The following is a 17,270-nucleotide window of genomic DNA, read 5'->3' on the forward strand; positions in this document are numbered from 1 at the left end:
TAGCTTATTTTTAGATGACTGTACTTTTACTTGAGTACTCTTGTCTTATGGTGCAGATTCTAACAAAACTCTGATATAAGTAGTTTGCTAATTTAGAGGTTTTGATACAACAGTCCTTCTTCAAATGTGTGAAATCAAATCACTATTGAATTGGGGCTGTGTTTTATGTTTGTGCACATATAAACTGTCTTATTCATGAAGAAATGTAAAGGATGTCAAAGTACTAATGCAAATAACTTGCTAAATAACTTGCATACTGATGCTAAAGCCCAGATGTATCTGTTAGATTTATTTAATCTAATAAAAAGCATCATAATGAGCTGTGTATATATAATCACTTCTAAATTAGACACTAATAAGATCAGATAATAACCTTATTATTATAGTGCATGTAAACACACTCACTGTGCTTCTCCTGTTCTGCTAGATATGATTCAAACCCGTCCACTAAAAGCTTCAGGACTAGAGAAGGAAACGGGAAGCGGTGCTGAGACGATGGGACTCAGATTAAGAATCTGGGTTAGAAGTATAAAAATGGAGAGATTCCAGCTGAATGTTTGGGGTGGTATCAGGAAGAAGTGGAAAGCCGAGGAAGGAGTGTAGAGGTGAATGTGGGTGGCTCAAGAGAAGCCTGTGAATAGAACAAACATATATAGAACCAAGATAAATCAATAAACCATATATACTCTGCAAATACATAGAACGAACGAAACCTCCACTTTAGGAAGGCTTTCCACAGTATTTCAGAGTGTGTCTGTGGAAATGTGAGGCTATTCGTTTACATTTACATTTACATTTTCAGCATTTATCAGACGCTTTTATCCAAAGCGACTTACACAATGAGCGGAACACGATGAGCAATTAAGGGTTAAGGGCCTTGCTCAGGGACCCAACAGTGGCAACTTGGTGGTGGCGGGGCTTGAACCGGCAACCTTCTGTTTACTAGTCCAGTACCTTAACCACTGAGCTATCACTGGCCCGTTTAAAAATGCATTTGTGGGGTGAGGCACTGATTTTGGACTCACAGTTGACATTTCAGTACGTTTCATTCAGTACGGGCATCTATTTGGTTTAGGTCACATCTCTGTGCAGGCTACTGGAGTTAGATTTTGTGCTTAGTATAATCTGAATATTAGTATTATGCTGCTTGTGCAATAAATCCTCATAGTCATATTGTTGCTTGAGGAAGTGCAGCTGGAGTGGAAAGTACAGAGATAAGCAACATGTCTGCAAGATGTTGTAAGCAACATAAGAAACAACAGTAGACACAGAATGGTTGGTTCCAAAGTCTCACACCCAAGCTGTAGAGGATGTGCTGAAACTGTAACGTGACTAGAGCAGTTTAAAGGGAGGCCCACAGTTCTGTTCTTTGTTCTTCAGCTAATATACTGCTGTAATAACCCACAATTCTGTTTTAATAAATCTTCTTAAACCCAGTCTGTTGGTACTGTTTGACTTCGTTTGCACTCTCACCACAATTTTTCAGGACACTCTTTATGAAATTTGTCAAACTCTGTCATTAAGTAATGCTAAAACGGAAAAGAGCCTTCCCAAAACTGCTGCCACAAAGATTAAAGCATATCATTTATTTTATGTAATTAACTTTATACTAGGGCTGTCGAAGTTAACGCGATAATAACGCATTAACGCGATTTCAATTTAACGCGATTAAAAAAAATAGTGCCGTTAACGCAAATTCTAGTTCATGTTGAGACTTGACTGGTAGAACAAACGTTTTAATGTCGGACTTGCCACCGTTTTTCATTTGCGGTTTGTTATCATAATGTAACCGAGCGTTGTAGGGATGCACTTTCTTAATAAAGAAATAAATACACGCTATATTCACAAGTTGTCGGGAGCAGAACACTTTTTTTTTAACTTATTCTGTTACGGTACCAAATACCGGAAAGCTGAGTCAAGCACGTTAGTCCATGAACTATGGAAGCCCAAAAGGGTCAAAACACACTCACTTCGTGTAGAAACGTCCATCAAACCATTGTCACAATACAACCACAGAAAAGTCTGTTACAATAACTACGCCTTATCCCACCTAAAGCACCGCTGATCTACAATGTTTGCTGATGGAGAAATTTTAACCTACAATCTGACATTTATACGAAGTCGAGGGTCTCTTCTGGATAGTATTACTGCCTAGTATGTGAGTGAATAAAACTCCCTTACAGTTTTCTCTTGTCCCAGCAGTTTTTAACATAAGTACATATAGCATAAAATGTGTTCACCATTTTAATTGTAACATTTCACTTAAAAATCCTTGTTTTCTATAACATTTACACAGATTTTTTTAAATGTGATTAATCGCGATTAACTATATGAAATTCTGAGATTAATCGCGATTAAAATTTTTAATCGTTTGACAGCCCTACTTTATACACATAGCAATGTAGCTAAAAAAAAATACTCTATATAATAATAATAATTAGAAAAAACTGACAGTCACAAAGACTTTTTGCATTGTCTCAGTTTGGATATACTCTGGATATACTCTATTACTTGCACTCTAGTGATCGTTGCCAGCTAACCAACAAACTAAGAGTTTAAAGTGTGGGAATTTGTGCCCATTAAGTCTCAAGGTGCGAGATCAGGCACCGATGTTGAACATGAAGGCCTGGCTCGCAATCGATCACTGTGGTCCGCTACCCGATTTGCCACAGGTGCCCTTCCTGACACAACCCTATTTATGGACCTCCCAATGGCTAGGCTGTTCTTTCTGATTCATAGCCAATCATGTCTGTGTGGAAGCCCGACTGACCGATAGCACCTCTGAGATTTTAATCTCGTATTTCAGCTGTAGTGGGCTGGCGTACTGTATATACACCGATCAGCCATAACATTAAAACCATAACATTAAAACCACCTCGTTTCTACTCACATTGTCCATTTTATTGGCTTTACTTACCACATAGAAGCACTTTGAAGTTGTACAATTACTGACTGTAGTCCATCTGTTTCTTTGTTAGCCCCCTTTCATCTAATGCTTTGTTAGCTCCCTTTCATGCTGCTCTTCAATGGTCAGGACTCTCCCAGGACCACTACAGAGCAGGTATTATTTGGGTGTTGGATGATTCTCAGCACTGCAGTGACACTGACATGGTGGTGGTGTGTTAGTGTGTGTTGTGCTGGTATGAGTGGATCAGACACAGCAATGCTGATGGAGTTTTTAAACAACTCACTGTCACTGCTGGACTGAGAATAGTCCACCAACCAAAAATATCCAGCCAACAGCGCCCTGTGGGCAGCGTCCTGTGATCACTGATGAAGGTCTAGAAGATGACCAACTCAAACAGCAGCAATAGATGAGCGATCGTCTCTGACTTTACATCTACAAGGTGGATCAACTAGGTAGGAGTGTTTAATAGAGTGGACAGTGAGTGGACACACTATTTAAAAACTCCAGCAGTGCTGCTGTGTCTGATCCACTCATACCAGCACAACACACACTAACACACCACCACCATGTCAGTGTCACTGCTGTGCTGAGAATCATCCACCACCTAAATAATATCTACTCTGTGGTGGTCCTGTGGGGGTCCTGACCATTGAAGAACAGGGTGAAAGCATGCTTAAAAAGTATGTAGAGAAACAGATGGACTACAGTCAGTAATTGTAGAACTACAAAGTGCTTCTATATGGTAAGTGGAGCTGATAAAATGGACAGTGAGTGTAGAAACAAGGAGGTGGTTTTAATGTTATGGCTGATCAGTGTAATTCAAGTGGGCCACACTGTGACGCAGCAGGTAGTGGTGAGGCAGTGGTAGGTCAGCAGTTAAGCTACTGGACTAGTAACCAAAATGACAAGTGGCCACTGTTGGGCTTCTTAACTCTCAGTTGCTTAAATTGTGTTCAATCTTAAATTCAAATTTGAAATCACTTTGGATAAAAGCACCTGCTAAATGCCGCAAATGTAAATGTAACGTGGTTGCCACCCAGCTCCAAGGTCCTAGGGACCTGGGTTTATACCTCGCCTCCAGTTGCTATCTGAATTTGGAATGTAGTACCTGTGTCTGCCCTAAAAATAGCCCCTACATTCAGGGAACGAGTGCCAGGATGATTGTGATGCTCTGCGATAGATTGGCACCTTACGTACAGCCTGGTGCCCAGTGTTTCCAGAACATTTTCTTTAATGGACTAATAGACCAGTCAGCACGCATTACACAGTGACTCCGGTAAGCTGCTATGATTTCAACCTCCATTCACTGCATCATAATGTAAATGACAGCATGACGAGTACGTCTGAGATCAGTCTTGGCAGCTGGTACAGAAATTCCAAGCTTTTTGACAGCCGGTCAATGAACACCAACAAACAGAGTTTACTTTAAGTCACTTCTGACCCTCTGTACCGCTGTCCGTCAGGACTGACAGCACACAGAGCCACCATGAAGTGTCCATAGTGTCCTTACACGCCACTTACAGGTGTGGTTATCCCAAAACGTTTTCTTTAATTATTATTTTATTTATGTGGTTTCTCCCTTTATCTCCTGATTTAGTGTAGCCAATTAGTCTTCCACTGATTGAGGAGAACAAAGCTAACTCAAGCCCCCTCCGACACGTGAGCAGCAGCCGTATGCATTTTACACTAGACGAGATCAGCTGCGGATCAGCTCTGTGTACGGAGAGACACACCCTGATCTACACTCTCTCCCCGTCTCTGTGCAGACGCCATCAGAGGTCGTAGTTGCATCAGTCATGAGAGAGTCCCTATCTGGCTCAATACCCCTATATGAACAACAGACAAATCGTTGTTCATGTGGCTGCTCAGCCAAGCCGTATGGCATTCGATACGATGCATTCAAAATCCCAGCTCTGGTGTGCTAGCGTGTGTTTTTACCGCTGCGCAACCTGAGCGGCCTCAACAATGCTTTTGACCAGGATAGGCATATAACAGGCACAACTGGCTCAGTGGGATTTCTAATGCAGCTGCAAATGCGATTTCTACTAGCTGGTCGGGCTGTAAGGGAAGTGGTCGCTCAGAAGTACTGGGCTGGTAATCAAAAGGTTGCCAATTTAAGCCCCACCACCACCAAGTTGCCCCCACACCACCAAATCCCTTTGAGCTGTTACTCATTCCTGGGGATCAATCTCCAACCCAGGACCTAGTCATCTCTCTTGATGACTCCCAGATCAGACCATCTGATAATGTAAGAAGCCTTGGTGTCGTCCTGGATAACCAGCTGACCTTCTCTCCATGTGTAGCCAACATGACAAGATCGTGCCGGTTCCTCCTCTACAACATCAGGAAGATTCGCCCATTTCTCTCCAGGGAAGCTACTCAGATTCTGGTTCAGTCACTTGTAATCTCACAGTTGGACTACTGCAACTCCCTTCTGGCAAAAGCTCCCATGTCTACTACCAAACCCTTGCAGCTCATTCAAAATGCAGCTGCTTGCCTGGTTTTTAACCAGCCCAAACACTGCCACATCACCCCACTGCTGCGTTCTCTTCACTGGCTTCCTGTAGCTGCACGCATTCAGTTTAAAACACTGATGCTCGCCTACAAAGCCAAAAATGGACCAGCCCCAAGCTACCTTCGTGGTCTAATCAAACCCCGCTCTGTACCACGCAACCTCCGAGCCACTAGTCTCGCTCGACTTGATCCTCCACCCAGGACTCAAGGAAGACAAGCATCAAGGCTCTTCTCTGTACTTGCACCCAAGTGGTGGAATGAACTTCCTCTGTCTGTCCGAACATATGAGTCTCTTGCTGTCTTTAAAAAACGATTAAAACCTTTATCACCTCTTGACTAAGCACTTAAGCTGACTTGTACTTACTTACTAACGCTCTTTCATTTCTTTAAAAAAAAAAGAATAATAAAAAAATAAAAAAGCACTTTGGTTCTAACAGGTTTTAGCAGATTTGTGTTCTTGGACTGTTGTTTACTTAAACTAGAGTAAGGTAATGTTTACTATGAAAGCACTTCTGTATGTTGCTCTGGATAAGAGCATCTGCTAAATGTAGAAAATGTAAATGTACAATGTAAAGTTGCCACTGTTGGGTCAACCCATAATTTCTCAAACTGTATTCAGTCATACGAGTATACCAGTTACAATTTGAAATTGGATAAAAAATTTGGAAAAAAGGTAGAACGACGCATGTTTGGTGTATATACATGACGTTAAACAGTAGCTCATCAGCGCTAATGAACACAGCACTTTGAAGTCACACTTAAAGTTCTGAATTGTCTGCATTACGATTTTTCATTTCTAAAACGTTTTACTTCTTGATCTCGTGCCCACAAAGCAGCAATAATAAGTATTACTGTATGGAACGGTAACTTTAACAGATGGGAAATCTGAGACAGTCTGAGGCTATGTGTTTCCAACTCTGAATCCTGGACTGCCTTCCTCTCGCTGCATCCCTCCTGGGGGTTGTAGCCAAACGACAGTTAGAATAAACTTTATGATGAGCTCATGGTGACCCAAGGGATGGTCAGGATAACTTTGGACTACAGAAACAAGACCTACTCAAAAGGAATTGCATGTTGTGTAGAAGTATACACATATACATTATTAACTTAAGGCTCACGAGTGGCACAACAGTAAAACATTCGCCCAATAGTCTAGAGATTGCTTAATTTTCTCCACAAGCCGTTCATGTAATGCCAGCTTATCTTGGTTTCACATTTCCCCCCCTTTCCTCTCAAATCAGTCATTTTAAATTTCCTTATCACAATTTTTCTATTGTATGCACATGCCCTCCATGTTGCTCCACCACTCGTCCCAATGCCTCAACCAGACAGCAGAGGTTCCTGTTGCAGCAGCAAAAATCCCCATCCTAGATAAAACCACCTCCTTGTTTCTACACTCACTGTCCATTTTATCAGCTCCACTTACCATATAGAAGCACTTTGTAGTTCTACAATTACTGACTGTAGTCCATCTGTTTCTCTGCATGCTTTGTTAGCCCCCTTTCATGCTGTTCTTCAATGGTCAGGACCCCCACAAGACCACCACAGAGCAGGTATTATTTAAGTGGTGGATTATTCTCAGCATTGCAGTGACACTGACATGTTGGTGGTGTGTTAGTGTGTGTTGTGCTGGTATGAGTGGATCAGACACAGCAGTGCTGCTGGAGTTTTTAAATATGGTGTCCACTCACTGTCCACTCTATTAGACACTCCTACCTAGTTGGTCCACCTTGTAGATGTAAAGTCAGACATGATCGCTCATCTATTGCTGCTGTTTGAGTCGGTCATCTTCTAGACCTTCATTAGTGGTCACAGGACGCTGCCCACAGGGCGCTGTTGGCTGGATATTTTTGGTTGGTGGACTATTCTCAGTCCAGCAGTGACAGTAAGGTGTTTAAAAACTTTGTCAGCGCTGATCCACTCATACCAGCACAACACACACTAACACACCACCACCATGTCAGTGTCACTGCAGTGCTGAGAATGATCCACCACCTAAATAATACCTACTCTGTGGTGGTCCTGTGGGGGTCCTGACCATTGAAGAACAGCATGAAAGGGGGCTAACAAAGCATGCAGAGAAACAGATGGACTACAGTCAGTAATTGTAGAACTACAAAGTGCTTCTATATGGTAAGTGAAGCTGATAAAATGGACAGTGAGTGTAGAAACAAGGAGGTGGTTTTAATGTAATGGTTGGTTGGCATATGTTTGGTCTCTCTGTATACAGTGGTGTACATATAGTGATGTAGTGAGTCAGATTAGTGATGTAGAGTGTCAAACTCACCTGTGTTATTCTGCCACCTGCACTCCTGTGCAATTGTCTTTACTTTCCGACGCTATCGCTAAATACTCCTCGCTGCACGCGCACACACACACAAGACATAAATTACATGTTAAACATCAAAATACATTAAACACACCATTAAAAACTTTCTACCCAGCCTGTTAATCTATTTGGCTGGCCATCCAAAGTCAACTGTATGTTTAAAGAAGCTGTGAGGACCAGACAAATGTCATAGACAGAACTAAAGGGGGGTTTATTCTCCCCCAAGGCTGTATGTACTCATGGACTGTCAGTATCAAGAGGATGGAGAGCTCACGTTTAACTGTTTGTAGAACTGGATTAGTAATAAATGTCATGATGCTAGAAGAGCGTTTTTACTGTTGGATGTTTAGAATAAGTTCATTGTTAACAGTGAGAAGAAAAGAGAGAAGATGAACGTTGTACTGACGCGCTAAGTCTGAGAGCTTCATCCCCAGCCGCAGAGATCTTTCTGTAACAGTATATCATCTCCACCAGCAACCACAGCTGCAGCCCGATGATCGACACGTACATCATTACCTCAGACACGATGGAGGCTGTGCCACGCCTCGCTGTGAGAGAGAGAAACAGAGAATTACTTTGCATGACCTGTGTAATTTGGAAAAACAGTGAGTGGAGGAATATTAGAACGTTTATTTAGCCAAACAGTCAAAGCTTTACATACACATGGACACATACAGTGGGGAAAAAAACAGTTTTATTTTTGTTATTTAATAGAGCGGTACCTTGTAACTCGACGTTGTAGAGAAATTTGTACCCTTAAACTCGACATTTCCCTTAAACGTAACGTTTTTGGTTCAGTGCTCAGCTTGAGCGGTGTGGTAAACCATCGTCAAAGTGCGAATATAACCACTAGGCTACAACTGCCCTAAACCTTACACTTGGCACAATGCAGTCAGGCAGGTAATGTTCTCCTGGCATTCACCAAACCCAGACTCATCTATCAAACTGCCAGATAAAGAAGCGTGATCCATCACTCCACCGAAAACATTTCCACTGCTTCAGAGTCCAGTGATGGTGTGCTGTACACCACTCCATCTGATGCTTGTTAGTGTGCTTGCTGATATAAGACCTGCATGCAATGCCATGAAGCTCCCAGCGCACAGTTTATGTGCTGATGTTAATGCCAAAGGAGTTTTGGAACTCAGCACAGCATTTGTGGCTTTTACACACTATGCATGTCAGCACTCTCTTGCTGTAACCTCAGTGGTCTGAGTTGCTGTGGTTCTTAAACACTTCCACTTTGCAATAATACCACTGACTCAGTCGATCGTGGAATATCTAGGAGGGAAGAGATTCCACAGACTGAATTACAGTCGTTTAGTCGTTTAGAACGACTCATTCTTTAGTCGTATATACGAGGGTTCTTAAAAAATTTTCCACACTTTTTAAACTCTATTTATTACGAATTTCAAAAACAAGTGACATCACTTTTCTAGACACCTTTCGATGCATTTTTCCAGCGTCCTATCAACTTTTGAATGCCATCAGCAAAAAGTGTTTTTGATTAGGCACGTAGCCACTAATGCGCCACAGCTTTCATATCATCATCACATGAAAATCTTCTTCCCCTTAAAGCTTCTTTGGGCGTCCAAAAAGGTGGAAATGCTCTCTCAATCTCTCAGACACGACCAATTACTACTCCTCCCGCGCTCATTGTCAAAATATAATAAAAGTGTGGAAACTTTTTGAAGATCTGTCGTATTAGTTGTGCTATATGTCTATTCTTAACCCAGAACATGTTGTAATATTTTTAGAACTTTTACTCTTCATAGTACATACACATTTGTACCTATTTAAATTAACGACTCTCAGTCAGCTAAATTAAAAGTAAAATTCTGTTAAGCATTGTACCTTTGGGCAAAACAGTGAGGTGCACCAGCTTGTTGGGGGTGGTCTCATGTTCATGATTTTCATAGTAGAGGGTCCGGCGAAATAAGCAGCGGTACACCCCCGAATCGTTGAGGGTCACGTTGTGGAGATAGATAGAGGCGTCCTGCAGGTCCAATGTGTTTTTGCTGCCATTCCAACTCACGCGGCTCTCGAAACGACTATCAATGATGGTTTCCTGGTCACCATTATAACTGTAGATCTACAGGGGGTAAAAAAAAACAACACATGAAAAGGAACTTTGGTTAAAATGATACTTACAATTACAAACTGATAAGCACAGATAAGCTCTATTAGATTGATTGTTAACTAAGAGAATGTGTCAGCTTTTTAAAAGGACTATTAAATTGGCACTTTGATGTGAGACTTCAGTGCAAAACGGGGGCAAGGAGGGTTTCAAGGAGACGATCTGTCAGTGTTTAAACCTCAAATACATCAATCACAAAATGGTCACAAAAAGGTGAATTTCATTATTTAAGTTTTAAAGTCAGGGATAGACGTTACTTTACAATGTAGTTATGAAATGCTCCAGACATACAGCCACAAAAATATCTATAGAATCAAAGGCACCTCTATGATCCAGTTTCAACAAAAACTGTAAGTATATCTGACTAAAATATATAGCAGTGCCGCTATTTTAATTTTTTTTTTCATACCTAAGGCAAACATGCAGTAACTTGGTGTAAGGAGCACAAAGCCTGGACCCCTGGGCAATGAAAAAATTAATGTTCTAAAGAAACTGTATGTGTTTCTGGCTAAGTTTTATAGCAGTGCTGCTATTTTAAAATCAAGGCAAACATGCCTGAACCCCTGAGCAATTGAAAAATGAATGGTGTAATAAAACTATACATATATCTGGCTAAAACTTATAGCAGTGCTGCTATTTCAAAACTGTTTCATACCTAAGGCAAACAAACATGTAGTAACTAGGTATAAGGAGCACAATGCCTGGACTCCTGAGCAATGGAAAAATTAATGTTGTAATGAAACTGTATGTATATCTGGCTAAAATCTATAGCAGTGCTGCTATTTTATTATTTATTTATTTATTTATTAGGATTTTAACGTCATGTTTTACACACTTTGCTTACATTCATGACAGGACAGGTAGTTACTGGTTCCACAAGATTCATCAGTTCACATCACAACACAGTCATGGGGTGTGTTTGAAAACCTAGGGAGCTCTCATAGACGTCATCCTACGCGTGCTCCTGAGAAGTAGGCTGTTTGAATTCCTAGCTGCCTCACTAGTAAGGTAACTTAAAATTTAAACGCTATTTTGACTCAAGAACGAGTGAGCATTCGATGCTGCCTTAGCGATGGAGGCAATCCCAGCATGGCGGACGGTGCAGAGAAACGATTTTCAAACGTAAATAAATTATTATTGATTTTTAATTTGTATAAACTTGCACAAGTGTCATTTAATTGCAAATTCGAGCTTGTCAGCTAATTTAACCGTTTTCGGTACACAGAGAGAGATGTTAGCTGACATGCTAGCATGTTGTGCCACCCCATCCCATTGGTTAGAATGGCATGAGGTTAACTGTGTTAGCTTAGCGAAAACTGATGGAATCGCTGTCTAAATAGCGCGTTCGAATAACATGCCTTGTAAGTCAATGACTTATTAGAATCCTCTCTACTTAGGCAGCTGCCTATATAGGCAATAAGACAGCAAGGCAGCTCACTAGGTTTTGGAACACACCCATGGACAATTTTGTATCTCCAGTTCACCTCACTTGTAGGTCTTTGTACTGTGGAAGGAAACTGGAGCTCCCAGAAGAAACCCACGCAGACACGGGAAGAACATGACAACTCCACACAGAAATTACCCAGACCGCCCCACCTTGGAATCAAATCCAGGGCCTTCTTGCTGTGAGGCAACAGTGCTACCCACTGAGCCACTGTGCCGCCCCGCTGCTATTTTAAAATGGTTTCATACCTAAGGCTAACATGTAGTAACTTGGTGTAAGGAGCACAAAGCCTGGACCCCTGGGCAATAGAAAAATTCATGTTCTAAAGAAACTGTATGTAAATACGGCTAAAATGTATAGCAGTGCTGCTCTTTCAAATGTTTTCATACCTAAGGCAAACATGCAGTAACTCGGTGTAAGGAGCACAAAGCCTGGACCCCTGAGCAATGGAAAACTTACAGTATGTTGTAATGAATCGACTTTTACATTATTTTCTACCCCTGACTGCTTTTGACAAAGAACCCTGTCTAAAAGATGTTTCCAATCTGCAGTACAGTATTTGCTGCAACTGGTAGGTACAGTGTGGGATCTCATACTGTATGAGCTCCATCTAGTGGAAATTAAGTTAAATGTGGTTTAAAAATCTGTCGTTTTGTTCTGCACTGTGTGTGTTAATCATCCTCTGGTTACAATGCTGTTGGCTTTATATTTTTGTTCTACAATTACTGACTGTAGTCCATCTGATTCTCTGCATGCTTTGTTAGCCCCCTTTCATGCTGTTCTTCAATGGTCAGGACTTTCCTAGGACCACTACAGAGCAGGTTTTATTTAGGTGGTGGATCATTCTCAGCACTGCAGTGACACTGACATGGTGGTGGTGTGTTAGTGTGTGTTGTGCTGGTATGAGTGGATCAGACACAGCAATGCTGATGGAGCTTTTAAACACCTCACTGTCACTGCTGGACTGAGAATAGTCCACCAAACATAAATATCCAGCCAACAGCGCCCCTGGGGCAGTGCCAGTGCCAGTGGGTAGCGTCCTGTGACCACTGATGAAGGTCTAGAAGATGACCAACTCAAACAGCAGCAATAGATGAGCGATCGTCTCTGACTTTACATCTACAAGGTGGTCTAACTAGGTAGGAGTGTCTAATAGAGTGGACAGTGAGTGGACACGGTATTTAAAAACTCCAGCAGCGCTGCTGTGTCTGATCCACTCATACCAGCACAACACACACTAACACACCACCACCATGTCAGTGTCACTGCAGTGCTGAGAATCATCCACCACCTAAATAATACCTGCTCTGTGGTGATTCTGTGGGGGTCCTGACCATGAAATAATTGGGTGAAAGCAGGCTATCTGTTTCTATGTAGAGAAACAGATGGACTACATTTAGTAATTGTAGAACTACAAAGTGCTTGGTATATGGTAAGTAGAGCTGATAAAATGGACAGTGAGTGTAGAAACAAGGAGGTGGTTTGAATGTTATGGCTGATTGGTGTATATTCTCCCAGCACCCCTGACACACACTCATACCAGGAAAACACACACTACCATGTCATTGCAGGGCTGAGGATAAATTAAAAGCTGTTGGAACACGAGGAACACAGTCACAGCCAAGTGAGATTCACACCACATTGAGCATCTTAATGCTTGACTGTAGTTTATTTCATGCCAACTTCTAAACCCTCTGTGATGTAAAGCTTGCTTTCCTGTGGACACTGTCACCCATGTTCCAGCATCTTCATTGCAGACTTGTTTCATCTGTCTGCATTTAGGTATTTTTTAAGAGTTTGCTGTAACTCACATGTGCAAATTCGGACTCCCCCTTAGCTCTGAAGTACCACTCTGCGATGGCAGTGCCCTCCACCTCCCCTCTGATCTTGCAGGAGATGCAGCCCAGTTTAAAGCCAAAACCAGCCACCGCCTCTGTGTCCGAGTCCACCTCCGAACACGCTCCATCACCCAGAGAGACTGGAACACACACATATAGTCAAACATAACTATTGTAATAAATGCAACTGCATCAAGTACAGTGGGGTCAAAAAGTATTTAGTCAGCCACTGATTGTGCAGGTTCTCCTACTTAGAAAGATGAGAGAGGTCTGTAATTTTCAGGTACACTTCAATTATGAAAAAAAAAAGCTCTTCTGTCCTCCACTCGTTACCTGTATTAATGGCACCTGTTTGACCTCGTTATCTGTATAAAAGACACCTGTCCACAGCCTCAAACAGTCAGACTCCAAACTCAACCATGGCCAAAGAGCTGTCGAAGGACACCAGGAAGAAAATTGTAGACCTGCACCAGGCTGGGAAGAGTGAATCTACAATAGGCAAGCAGGTTGGTGTGAATAAATCAACTGTGGGAGCAATTGTAAGAAAATAGAAGACATACAAGACCATTGATAATCTCCCTTGGGGTCAAGATCTCATCCCGTGGGGTCAAAATTATCATGAGAACGGTGAGCAAAAATCCCAGAACTACACGGAGGGACCTGATGAATGACCTGCAGAGAGCTGGGACCAAAGTAACAAAGGCTACCATCAGTAACACACTACGCCGAGAGGGACTCAAATCCTGCAGTGCCAGGCGTGTCCCCCTGCTTAAGCCAGTACATGTCCAGGCCCGTCTGAAGTTTGCCAGAGAGCATATGGATGATCCAGAAGAGGATTGGGAGAATATCATGTAGTCAGATGAAACCAAAATTGAACTTTTTGGTAAAAACTCAACTCGTCGTGTTTGGAGGAAGAAGAAAAACCCAAGAACACCATACCTACTGTGAAGCATGGGGGTGGAAACATCATGCTTTGGGGCTGTTTTTCTGCAAAGGGGACAGGACGACTGATCCGTGTTAAGGGAAGAATGAACGGGGCCATGTATCGTGAGATTTTACGCCAAAACCTCCTTCCATCAGTGAGAGCATTGAAGATGGAACGTGGCTGGGTCTTCCAGCATGACAATGATCCCAAACACACCGCTCGGGCGACGAAGGAGTGGCTCCGTAAAAAGCATTTCAAGGTCCTGGAGTGGCCTAGCCAGTCTCCAGACCTCAACCCCATAGAAAATTTGTGGAGTCCGTGTTACCCAGCGACAGCCCCAAAACATCACTGCTCTAGAGGAGATCTGCATGAAGGAATGGGCCAAAATACCAGCTACAGTGAGTGCAAACCTGGTGAAGACTTACAGGAAACGTTTGACCTCTGTCATTGCCAACAAAGATTATGTTACAAAGTATTGAGTTGAACTTTTGTTATTGACCAAATACTTATTTTCCACCATAATTTACAAATAAATTCTTTAAAAATCCTACAATGTGATTTCCTGGATTTTTTTTCCCCTCATTTTGTCTCTCATAGTTGAAGTGTACCTATGATGAAAATTACAGACCTCTCTCATCTTTCTAAGTAGGAGAACCTGCACAATCAGTGGCTGACTAAATACTTTTTGGCCCCACTGTAAGTACCACAATAGCATTTCTATTTGAATCAAGTCAAGCCGCTCTAACATTCAAATTCTGTTTATTTTTAGTCAGTTTTTACTTCTATAGAGAAACACTGACAATACCAGTCTGGACAATTCTGATCTTTGTTTGAAGAGACAAATCTTTACATCTGTAAATCTTTTCCAGTTCCTCCTTTTTTGTTGTGTCAAGTGCCAGTCACAATTACTGGTATTTCTTCCACCAAACTTGAATTCCTGCTTCTCTTATTATACGTTCAGCTCAAGGTTAAACAGGAATAGTGACAGAATGCAGCCTGGTCTTACTTATTTGCCAATGTGTAATAAATTAAATGCTGCTAGAAGATATAAACACAAACCAGTTTAAGTTTTTTGTCAGAGACTGCCAGCTTTCCATTTAAAATCTTCTGGTACATTGTGTTCACTGTCAATAAGCATTTACGTATTAGCTCAATAAGAGCTCTGACTATCAGGACTATAGTATGTAAGATAAGTACCACAATGAGCACAATGAAGCAGTGAAAAGAGTTCCAAAGAAGCTAAATAGCTGCAAGTTAAACTTAATCCATTAGTCAGGTTTTACTGAAAACAATATCATGTGTCAATTACATATGGGGTAAAATGACTGGAGAATTAAATCAGCGCCTCTATGACCCAATATTAACAAAACTAACAGTTTATAACAGATGTCATTTGAAAGCCCTTGTTATTCTGGTTAAGATGAATAACTAAATTAAAATCATTAAGTAAAAAGTTATCAAATGTTTTGAAGTGCAGAATGTAAAGTAGATCTCCCTGTCATCCCTTAAAAAACATGATTTTATAATAAATGATGCAACATCCATTACAAACTACTGGGCACTTGTAAAACAGCATTTTAAAAAAGATATGCAGGCCAAAAGCTCTCAGAATTAGCCACAGTTTCTGTTATTGTCATATCAATATTCAAGTGTGTAAATGACGTAAAATTATTTAAAAGTAGTTTGATGCAAAACATGCACCTTACATGGCCTTTGCATTCACCAGATTTAATGTGAAGATTTGAAGTGCAGACTGGGAAGTAGATCTGCAGCATAGATAGATAGATAGATAGATGGATAGATAGATAGATAGATAGATAGATAGATAGATAGATAGATAGATAGATAGATAGATAGATAGATAGATAGATAGATAGATAGATAGATTTTTTGCTGTGGGTTAGATTTTAAAATGTGTCATGTCTTCATGTTAATGTTGTGTTGTGTGTTTCAGTTATTATGTCCATTTGCTTAATATGAATATGTGATATCATCATTTATGTGCCTAGATGCTATAGCTGAATGGACAGAGTATCTGTACCAGTAAAAGCATACAAGGTCAGTATTAAATGTACATACAGGTAAACGACGCTAATGTCATACCAACATTTAAGTTTGAAATTTGAAATGATTTAAAAGTGGCTTGATAAAAGACATGCACCTATAATGGCCTTTGCAATCAACAGTATTAATGTGAAGCTTTGAAGTGCAGACTGGGAAGTAGATCTGCATCATTTTTACCTCTTAAAAGCGGGAAGACTGGACTTGTATTACTACATTTTAGAAATTGAGAGAGACCCCCCTGTCTTCATATTAATCTTCTGTTGTGTGTTTCAGTTATTATGTCCATATCCTGTATATGAACATGCGATATCCATTATTTATGTGCCTAGATGCTATAGCTGAATGGACAGAGTATCAAAAGCATACACGGTCAGTATTATATGTACATACAGGTAAATGACACTAATGTAGAAAATGTTGACTCACCACATAGAGCACAGAGCACAGCCAGGAACAGGAAACACCTGGCAGACCTGCCTGACAAAAGGTGGAGCACAGTCCTGCCCATGCTTGCAGCAGGGATTTGGGAGCTGATGATGCTTCTTCACTAATCAGAAGTGATGTAGCAGGGAGCTGTTTTCACTACGTATCTTCTGTCAGAAAGACTAATTGTAGAAGGATCTGGGTTCACCAGTCAACAACACTGTCAGGCTGCTTTGGACAGTGGAGGAAGACTTATCAGTCTTGGTCAAGATTGTGCCACTCAGAGTGTAGGCAGCGGGGAGATGTGCAAAATTTGGAGGCCGTTCTATAAGACACACATGCTGCTAAGTGCTTGCTTCTTTGGTTTACCGTGCATGTCAGTGAAATTTAAAATGTTATTGCTGCTGGTGTGCACAGATGTGCAATATATAATGCAAATGCTTGCAAGAAATGTTCACGTCCTGAGACTATACAATCCTGAAATTATGCTGTTAGGATATTGCACTTGTTCTTGTGCATTGCAAATATACCTACACCTTTCCTCAAAACATCTCCAGCAATGCGCATGCGTGCATTTACCTATAATATATGCTAGAGAGATTTATATTTGGAGGTTTTTAATGTGGCATATCAAAAAAAAGCATGAGAACTTTCCGACTGGCATAGAAGGACAAGCAATTTGCATTCAAGT

General features: G+C 41.2%; 1 protein-coding gene across 1 annotated transcript; it reads right to left on the reverse strand.

Annotated features, from left to right (window-relative positions):
- Positions 1–343: 343 nt before the first annotated feature.
- scn1bb (sodium channel, voltage-gated, type I, beta b) lies at positions 344–16,965 on the reverse strand. The gene is made up of 6 exons (XM_063000204.1): positions 16,583–16,965; positions 13,141–13,307; positions 9,603–9,840; positions 8,158–8,299; positions 7,710–7,781; positions 344–631 (listed from the first exon to the last, which is right to left on the reverse strand). Exons 1-5 carry the CDS (start codon positions 16,662–16,664, stop codon positions 7,715–7,717), a joined length of 696 nt encoding a protein of 231 aa, XP_062856274.1. The 5' UTR covers positions 16,665–16,965; the 3' UTR covers positions 344–631; positions 7,710–7,714.
- Between the last annotated feature and the right edge of the window lie 305 nt (positions 16,966–17,270).

This window comes from Trichomycterus rosablanca, chromosome 1, assembly GCF_030014385.1.
Source record: "Trichomycterus rosablanca isolate fTriRos1 chromosome 1, fTriRos1.hap1, whole genome shotgun sequence".
NCBI lineage: Eukaryota > Metazoa > Chordata > Actinopteri > Siluriformes > Trichomycteridae > Trichomycterus > Trichomycterus rosablanca.